General features: G+C 47.3%; 2 protein-coding genes across 3 annotated transcripts; one reads left to right on the top strand and one right to left on the bottom strand.

The window, feature by feature from the left end:
* Positions 1-42: 42 nt before the first annotated feature.
* Positions 43-2,202, top strand: LOC117407073 (cyclin-dependent kinase 2-interacting protein-like). The gene is made up of 5 exons (XM_034927776.2): positions 43-166; positions 718-889; positions 1,178-1,310; positions 1,454-1,583; positions 1,917-2,202. The coding sequence occupies exons 1-5, from the start codon at positions 160-162 to the stop codon at positions 2,117-2,119; spliced, it is 645 nt and encodes a 214-aa protein (XP_034783667.2). The 5' UTR covers positions 43-159; the 3' UTR covers positions 2,120-2,202.
* Positions 2,203-2,425: 223 nt separating this feature from the next.
* LOC131697649 (zinc finger protein 839-like) lies at positions 2,426-9,648 on the bottom strand. Of its 2 annotated transcripts, none has more exons than XM_058988157.1 (8): positions 8,455-9,648; positions 7,006-7,923; positions 5,943-6,164; positions 5,334-5,426; positions 5,007-5,159; positions 4,559-4,693; positions 3,920-4,064; positions 2,426-3,652 (listed from the first exon to the last, which is right to left on the bottom strand). In XM_058988157.1, the coding sequence occupies exons 1-8, from the start codon at positions 9,397-9,399 to the stop codon at positions 2,673-2,675; spliced, it is 3,591 nt and encodes a 1,196-aa protein (XP_058844140.1). In that variant the 5' UTR covers positions 9,400-9,648; the 3' UTR covers positions 2,426-2,672. The 2 variants fall into 2 exon arrangements, with proteins under 2 accessions (XP_058844140.1, XP_058844141.1); XM_058988158.1 differs by having other exon boundaries at positions 7,006-7,920.
* Positions 9,649-9,715: the final 67 nt, after the last annotated feature.

The following is a 9,715-nucleotide window of genomic DNA, read 5'->3' as shown; positions in this document are numbered from 1 at the left end:
GACTCGGCAGCAGCATTTGACACCAGGAAATGACGTAGTTGCACGCCTCCTCCTCAAAACTTCACCAATGTGGCGGCGTGCAGTACTGGTGTGCGGAGACATGCAGGTGAATGCGACACGGTAGTCTCGATTTCTTCATTAATTCACGGTGTGGTTGAAATGGAAGGTAGGTATGCTGTCGGTAGAAACACTGTTTTGCATGCACAGGGAGTCGATCCTTTCTTGTAACTGAATAGATTATTGAATGACGAATGCGTCGTCAGTCAGTTTACATCATCAGAGAATCAATCATGCTGAACATACATAAGAAAGTTTACAAACGAGAGGAGGCCATTCAGCCCGTCTTGCTCGTTTGGTTATTAGTAGCTTATTGATCCCAGAATCTCATCAAGCAGCTTCTTGAAGGATCCCAGGGTGTCAGCTTCAACAACGCGCTTATATATCCTTAATCATATCCTGATGTAACTATCACTACTTAATCATATCCTGATGTAACTTTCACTATTATCTGCTGTATTATTGAATTGTGGTTTGTCACACTTGAGAATTATTGTATTTCTTGTTCTTATTGTATGACTTATATTGTAACACTTGAATGTATTTGTATTTGCTTGCGATTGTAAGTCGCCCTGGATAAGGGCGTCTGCTAAGAAATAAATAATAATAATAATAATAATATATCCGATGAAACCTGATTTTTGTCCCCCTGTTTCACAGCGAGGAGTCCAGGAGTCGCTAGCTCTGCTAGAAAACCTGTTTTAAATAACAGTGCAAGAAAGATCAAGGATAATGCTGCAGACTGGCATAACTTCATTCTGAAATGGGACAAATTAAACGATGCCGGCTTCACGGTCGCAAACAACATTGTGAACATTAAGATCAGCAAAGAGTAAGTGTCCTGTGTTTATTTATTTACTGTGTAAATGAAATACACTGATAGAGAACTCCTACTGATGTTATGCCAGTTTGATCAAAAGGTATTTGATGGTAGTTAATCAGATTTAACATGGTGTGTTTTACTGAATCAAATGCACTAACGCATTGTTTTAGATTGTAGTTCTGCTAGTGTGTTATATGATAACGTGTTATATACTTTGCATTTAGACAACTCAATTCAGCGAAGGCAGTCTTTTGTTAAACAGAGCATTGAAATTCTCATTGATATCCTGTAATTCAGGACAGAAAACGATGCCAACATGCAAGTGGATTGTGACGGTTCGTCTGTCATCCAGAAATCTGCCTCTGCGTCGGAACCACACAAAGAGCTGGAGGAATGCTGCACTGAGCTGCTTGACATTATGGACAAAATGGTAATTATATTAAAAAAAAAAAAAAAAAAAACACACACACATTTACTAACTTTAAGAAAAAAAAACCTTCCTGTACATCCAGAATAGAAAAGAAAGCTGAATTAAAAATGTGAAGACTTGATGGATGCTTTTTGTTTTGTCAGACTCACCTGGTTTCAAAAATGGCAAAGCTTTCTTCCACTGTCAAAGGAATCTGCGTGCTTGAGTCCTTCCAACACGGAGAGGCAGGCAGAGACCGGCCCCTCTTCCACACGTGGTCCACAAAACAGTTTGGTGAGTATTCATCACACAGCCCCATTGCTCAACAGCATTGTGTTGCAGTGTGTGTTTTTGCGTGTAAATGCATTGTACTGCTTATACAAGAGATTATATATGAATGCATCCCTTGTAATTGGCTGCTTCAATATGAGGCGGGCCATTCCATGGTGTACAATACAATGTGTAGCAAAAGCAAGGAGTCTGGTAAGACAGAAATTCACGTGCATTTTGTATTACCTAAGCCCCTTTTGAAGTCGCATTCACATAATGTAATGTCTGTGGTGAGTGATCTAAACCCGCAGACAGAAGGTGTTGCTGAAGGCTCATTTCTGGTGTTTTCTTTTCCAGATGAAGTTTCCTCAAAGCTGGCTGACGCCTACCAGCAGGAGCTGCGCCTCAAGCAAGCGATCGCGCAGGAAGTAGCTCACAACACAGAGCAGGACCTCGCCATGGTCTATCTGTCAGCCTGGCTGTATCAGCCCTACATAGAGGACAGCAGCAGGGTACTGCTGGAGAGCATGTTGCTGGAGACTGGACACAGACCACTGTAGCAGCTCCAGTACTGTGTTTACACAACACAGACTGTAATGTGATTAAACAACCAAATAAAACAATACGGTGCTGTTTATTGTAACTGATTGTCCCTTCAGTTTCGTTCTGGGCTTTTCAATACATGACAAGCTGCACTTTAAACTTTCCATAACAGTAACTGAAAAACCAATACTTGTTTGGCAATACATTTGTTAAAAAAAAAATAAAAAATAAAAATTAACAAGAAAAATAGTGCAAGAAAGGAACTTTGTTTTACCTCAAAACATCTCTTACACTTTGTTACAGTGAGCATTTTTACACAGAGATACATATATATATTTTTTTATTTTTTTGCCAAAGGGATATCTTCAATAGAAAAGATATGAGACTATTCATGTAATGCTGAAAATGTAGTCACAAACCGTCAATGGTTTTATACATATACATATATAAATAAAAAAAATACAAATAAAAACTAGTCCAAGTCGTGTATTTATGAACAAATAATTTAAAAAGTATTTTCTTCAGCCTGAATATCAGATTACAAAAATATACTTCAGATTTGGAAAGTGTTCACAGATGTGTTTCCGAAAGCAAGATGCCTTCGCTGTGCCCCTCTGCCTCCATGGCAAGCAGAGCCTGGACGGTCTCGAAGGACACGCCCTCGGGGGTGCGGATGTGCATGGTGGTGCCGTCAGCGTCCGTCACCATCACGATCCCCTCTGACGGCAGGGCGCCCCCAGCGTGGTGCAGGAAGAGGCCCTCTGAAGTCTGGATGAAAATCTGATCATGTCCCTGAGTCAGCAGCTCCTGGTTTTCATCGCTGAGCTGAAATTCGACGGTTCCACCGATAGTAACGGTGTGCTCCACACTGCCGTTCTCATCCCTGCTCTCCTTGTCCAGCGCGCTCAGGCCTGCACCCTGCAAACTGCACACTGCTTCTCCACCAATCTCGTTCCCTAAACAAACCCCAGTGGATTTCACTGTTCGAGGCTGCTGCTCGGGAGGTGGTGGTTCTGGTTCGCTGGTCTGAGTCCTGTACGAATGGTCCAAAGGAACCACATCCCTGCACAGAGCCCGTTCCAGCAGCTGCACCTGATCGGCAAGATCGGACTCCTTCAGGGGCTCCGAGGACTCTGGGTTGACAAAGCTGACCTGTGGACTCATTTTGGCAGCGGTCGAGAGAAGCATGTCTTCGTCAGTCTCCACCTGGCAGGTTAGTTCATCAGCGGACATTTCAACATTCACACTGTGGCTGGACAGTTGTTCTTGGACCAGCTCCTCTGGTGTAAAGTCTGAAAACACCCCGGACTGTTCCTCGCCGGCAGCGCTCGCTCCAGACTCTCCTTCCACCAGAGGGTTCTGGGAGTCCTGTAATGCCCCCTCGAGCGGCTGGTAAAGCAGCACGTTCGCGTGCCCCTGCGTGCTCCTGGGCTCCTCGTTTCCACTCTGTAATACTGTCGTGCTGATGGGATCGGCTTGCAGGGATTTACTCGTCTCACCAGCGCCTCCTTGAGGCAATGCGGAGGAGTCACTCGGAGTCCTGCTGAGCCCTGCAATGGGAACATTCAAAACGCATATTATTTTTGCATGTTGCTGATTTTTGAGGTTTTTTCTAGAAAGAAAAAAAAAAAAACGGGCAGATTTGTTACCATGGGGCTCTACAAATGTTGGGCACATGGTAAGTAAAGCAGGAGGTTGGTAGCCCTGGCTGAATGCAAGGTCTCCTGTGCCAATACCCCCTGGATTATTGATCGTGAGGAATGCCTGCAAATGGAACACTATCAGAAATCGATACAAAGCTTGCTTTTTGTTTTTACCTTGCCCTGCAGTAATGGCTGTGAAATTCACTTCCTCCACAACAGTCTGTAGTCCATTGTGAGTGAGATCGATGCCATTCACGACTCCTGCACAGTTTTCTAACCTCATCCTTTTTTCTGGGGGCATTAGGCCTTCATATTCACTCTAAACATAAAGTGTGAACAGTTAGCATAGGCAAATATATCCATTTCAGAAACACACACACAAACTGTAATTGGTCATCATTTTCAGCATCTTGATTGCTGACTAGGCAACAGAGAATAATATAATATAATGAAAGAGACTGCACAGAATACTATAGCTTTGCAATGCTTGTATTAGAATCTGTATCACTGAATTGTGAGGCTTCCTGTACAGAATACATCGCATTGCAAGGCATGACCACAAGCACTACATGGTTACGGGTTCATCATTCATTCTTGGATGAAGACCCCACGTGGTCTGCAGCTCCTATGAAGGCACATTGCCCATCTCTCAGGAATGATCACGGTCTCTTACAAAGCAGCCCATCAATGTATGGGGACATGAACCACATGATGAGAGTGTACCGTTAGACCTCTAGCATTTCTTTGTAGCAGCTGCTCAGTACAAAATAAAAGGGAAGGCAATGTGGATTTCCACCCCGCCAGGTCCCTAACCTCCATTGCATGCTTGTTCCTGGGTGAGGGGAGAGAGTCTTCCTTACAGACTGTCACAACACACTGCAACAACGGACCAGGATGCTGCCTTTTCTGCTTCTTCAAAAGCTCTTCAATTCCCAGTGATTTAGACACCTACAGAAACAAAACGCAAGTCTTTAGACCTTCAAATTGAAAACAGAAACTTTGCCTCGGTTCAGTTTAGTAACATTTTATTTTACCAATGCACATTTACATTTCGTTAGTCTTCAACCAAAATGATTATGCTGTAGGAAGACCCATGTTCATGACCTAGCATGAGACACAAATGACTTTACAGAGAGATGCAAAGTGTTAGTGTTACACAGATCCCAAGTCTGCTATGTAACGGCAAGCTGTTGCACTTTTACAGCGAAGAACTCCACTTCACTAAAAGAAGCAGCTGCTTGTTAATCTTAAAAGAACATACCCACGTGTCTCGAATCTCCAGAGGCTGCTGGGAGCCCAGAGAAAGAGGGGATCTGAAGTGATCAGCAGCCATGTTCTTCACCTGGCTGTGTAGCTGTTCAAACTCCCTGTAAACATCAGCGAAGTGCGGGCGTGAGGGACGCCCTTTCTCAACCTGGAAAACCAAACCCCTACTTCAGACACAAACTTCAAATTGCTGTTTAAACACACTATCTTTTTTCATTCAGTGGTTCATTTTGCAAGAAGAAAATGTGTACTTTGTTGTTGCCTGACTGACTATACATGAAACTACCTCCCTGACTTGAAGCACATTAGATCACGGTCATACCTTCATTAGTAAGAACTCCCAGACCGTCATGACTCTGGCCAGTCGTGGTAGAGCCAGTTCCATTAGCTCTTCATTATCACACTGCTGTATTATCTGTGGAATAAAAGAACTGCATGAATGAAGTCACACGAGTGTGTTTGGTAATGAAAGCAGGGGGTCAGGTCTGCACCAGGGTCTCCTTTCCAGTAGCAGGTGCTATTGGGCCATGATGTTCAAACAGTGGTAATAATGAAGGCTTTAAACTGGACTTCATGGGAACACTGACACTGCCAGCACACTACAGTCACTCGCTGCAGCAGGTATGAGGACCCCACCTGAAACTTCAAGCACCTTAGCGTGGGGTGGGGTGGGATCCCAATGCCTGCTGTAAGCCAGTCACACTGCAGCTGTGCTCTTTTCAATCCATTCCCGTGGAGGACTTTGTTCCAATCCGGTTTTCCTGAGAGTACTTATCGTGCCTTACTTCAGCTCGGGAGAGTCTAATTGAAACCACACTCCAAGCTGGAATGGCTCAAACTGCAATGCATGGACAGACTTCAATGATGCCCTGATCATAGGATTCTAATGCATCGTGCATCTCCAGTAAAATGCAACGCATCACCGCCACACCTCTTTCAATCTGGCTTTTCTTCTCTGGATCTGCTGCTCTGTGGAAACCCCGCCCAGGTATTTAGGAGGCCTCCCGGGTCGGGCTCTTCTCCCAGGACGTCCCGACCTCCCTGACACTTTGGGGCGCCCCGGTCTCCCGGCCCCCCTGGGTCTCCCCGGACCACGTGGTTTCCCTGGCCCGGGACAGGACAGGACTGTCTGAACAGAGGGGGGTTCAGCAGGCTGAAAGAGAGCACGGGGGCATTAGAGATCCCTTCATTTAATCTCAATTAAAACCAGAATCTTTTGTATTCATTTTGAAAATGGAAACAGCCCCATTGTTTAAGAAGGCTTGTTTAGCGTACATGACCTACTCTGTGAAACCCAGCTGGGGAATGGAATTGTACTTGAACGGAATTGTACTTGTCCTGCACCTAGTCCTAGTTTCAGAAGCACTGCTACAATGATCACATGCAAAATGATCAGAGCTCTCTGGCTGTTGAGGAGTCTGCTCTGAGCTGACTGGAGTTTTTACAGGAGTTATTCAACCTCGAATAGGATCTGCTGGGCTTGTAGTTCTTCAAAACGGTTAACTGATGCAGACATGATCCTGGAAGTAACTATGGCGGGGTTTAGCATGGGTGTGCCTGCTGGCAGCTGATCGTTTTATTAACACTTCTCACATAGGCAGTTATATTAACTAGGGCGGGACCAGGGCAACTTACTACTTTGCAGGGATGGAAATAAGACTCCTCTTGCATAGCAGTTTCACCCATTCCAGGTTTTACTATGAGCTGGATTAGCACCAGTATATAGGTAACAAGCTTAGGTGTGTCTTATTAAACTCATAGCAAAACCTGAAATGGATCAAACCTCTATGCAATGGGAGTCTTATTTCCATCCCTGCTTTGGCCCAAGAGGCCCAACACCAAGGTGTGTGTAATTAAGCTCACGCTTCATGAAGTCTGAAATGACTCAAACTGCTTCCCTGCTGGGGGTCTGTTTTGTACACGTGAAATAAGCACATGGCTGTCAATGTCAGAAGCACTGTGCTGTTAATGAAACCCTTCACTTCAATTCATACCGTCGGATCTGACACTACTTGTGGTTCCTCCGGGGCTGGCTTTGCTGCTTCTGCTGGCGCAGCAGGGGGCGCTGGTGGCAGTGCTGTTGGCTTGTCCTTGCTGTCCAGTACCTCTGCAGGGGTGGCTTGTTCAGAGGTCACTGTCACTGTGCTGTGCACTTCAATGGGTGTCACACCAGAACCCGCAGACAGGTCCTCGCTTGGCAGGCTTACAGACCCCACTGGCTCCGGGGGGAAAGCGTTCTTCTGCCCATGAGGAGGGTTCAGCCTGTAGTGTCTGGACAAGCCCCCCCTGCCTATGTACGCCTTCTCGCAGGTTTCACATTTGAACGCTTTGGGATTGAGGTTGAAGTGAATGGACGTGGCCCCCTTGCCGGCATCCTCGCCCCCCTCCTCCTCCTCCTCGCTGATCTCCGAGTAGTCATCCGAGTCGGACTGGTGCCCGTCCGCCAGGTCCTGCCTCTTGATGAACTTGTAATCCTTCACCTTGTACTTGGGAGGCCTCGATATCCGGCCTGACCGTGTTTTAATCTTCTGGGGCTTCATCTTCTCTCTGTCCCTCTCCTTCCTGTCCGGTCCAGCGGACACGGTAAGGGCCGCGGCGCCCCTCGCGCTGGGCCTGGCTGCTTTCCCATTCACAGTGTTCTTGACGGGCAGCGTGCATGCTGTGGGTTCAGCTCCGAGCGGAGGGGTTTGTCTCTGGACCAGCAGCTGAATCGGGGGTTCAGTGGAGCTGTGCAGCAAGAACTGCTGCTGCCCCGTCCCCATCACCGGCTGGATCCGGATGATCTGGGGGCTGCTGAGGTTCAGCCCTGCTGGCACTCCCACCCTGGCGCTCGGCTGGAACACCGCCAGCGGGGGGCGTTCCGTGGGCTCTGGCTGTCGGTTCTGAACCTGGATCCGGATGGTTTCCAGCTGCTGAAAATAAAATCAGTTGAAACACATCAGTATGTGGTGCTTTCACACAACTGTGCCAATTCAAATTCAGCTTGACCATTCACATTGGAAAGGGACGCGATGGAGAACCTGATGTTTTGGCTGAATACAAACCCCCTACCTCCACAACAATCAATACAAGCGCCGAAATAAACCAGACTTTGCACCAAATTCATCTTAATTTATTACAAAATGCAACTGAACAAAATAAACACAACAATGACCAAGCAAAACGTGTGCAAGCATGTGCAAAATCAATCCATCCATCCCGTACCCACAGTGTACCTCAATCCATCCATCCCGTACCCACAGTGTACCTCAATCCATCCATCCCGTACCCACACTGTACCTCAATCCATCCATCCCGTACCCACACTGTACCTCAATCCATCCATCCCGTACCCACACTGTACCTCAATCCATCCATCCATCCTGTACCCACACTGTACCTCAATCCATCTATCCTGTACACACACTGTACCTCAATCAATACATCCCGTATACACACAGTACCTTCTTCTGTAAAATGCGAGTGCCATTGTTGGCCTGGCTCTGCTGCAGGGCGACCTGCTTGGCTGCGTTCTGCAGCTGCTGGGATGCGTTCTGCATGATGCTGCTCAGCGGCTGCGGGGTCATCACCTCCAGCTGACCAGCCGACGTGAATATGGAGCTCGGCTCAATAGAAATGCATGAAGCCTCAGACACCATGATGCTCCTCTGAGACACAGGCTGGTCGTCCTGGGGAAGCAGTGACAGGATGCTGTGCTGCTGCTGCTGCTGCTGCGCATTGGATTTCGCAACTTGCTCGATCACTTGTTGCAGCTCCTCGGGCGCCAAGGTGCCGCTGTGCTGTATGAAGTGAGGCTGGTGATGGTGCGTCTCGAATATATGGGCAGCCTCGTTCTCCGTCACTTCGACGAGCTGCTGTTTTGCCAGCTGTTCAACTAGCTGCTGCTGCTCTTCCGCCGTCAGACCCGTCCCTTCCACAAAAGTGCCATCGGGCTGGACGTAAATAATGGTGCTGGTACTAGTAGAGCCGTGACCAATGCCGTCCACCAGCTCCTCCGTCACGGAGGTGAAATCGGAAGAGTCCACGCTGGTCATCGTCTCCACGCCCGGCGTTTCCACGAAAGATGTGATATTAATGCACTCTTCTGTCAGCAGTCCGTCCCCCACCGCATAGGTATTCACTACATGACAGTTCCCGTCCACAGTCCCCTCCGCTCCGGCTACAGCCGCTACATGCACGTACTCCGGAATGGCAGCAGCGGTGTCGGTGAACTCTTTAGCGGTGAAGTCTTTAGCAGTGAACTCCACACAGCTGGCGCTGCTGTCTGTAACACGGGCCACGACCTCGCCGTCGATGTTGTGGATCTGGTCGGTGCATTGCTGCCGCGCTTCGCTGTTTCCCTCCGCTACTCGTGTTGTCAAGTTGCTTTCATCCTCCTGCTCCGCCATTTTGGTTTGAGCGATGTTTTTTTTTTTTTTTTTTTTTTCCAGACAGGAAGAGTTGACTGCAAAACAAAAATTCTCGGACGGATTTTTTTTCAACCAGAGGGCCCGAGTCGACGAGAGCTGTGAAAACCAAAGCCAGAGGTGTAATTTTTAATTGAAAATGTTTCGGAAATGTTTTGACTTACTACCAGCAAACGCGGCAGCCTTTTATAAACGTCACAGCAGTCCAAGAAGAAGCCTCCGGGACGGGATCCCGCCAGGGTCATTTTCCAAACTTGAAAATACGTTCGCGGTTTTTTTTTCTCTTGGTGTGATGCAC

The sequence above is a fragment of the Acipenser ruthenus genome, chromosome 15, assembly GCF_902713425.1.
Source record: "Acipenser ruthenus chromosome 15, fAciRut3.2 maternal haplotype, whole genome shotgun sequence".
Classification (NCBI taxonomy): Eukaryota; Metazoa; Chordata; class Actinopteri; order Acipenseriformes; family Acipenseridae; genus Acipenser; species Acipenser ruthenus.
Note: the sequence above shows the minus strand (reverse complement) of the source record. Positions and strands in the feature narration are given on the sequence as shown.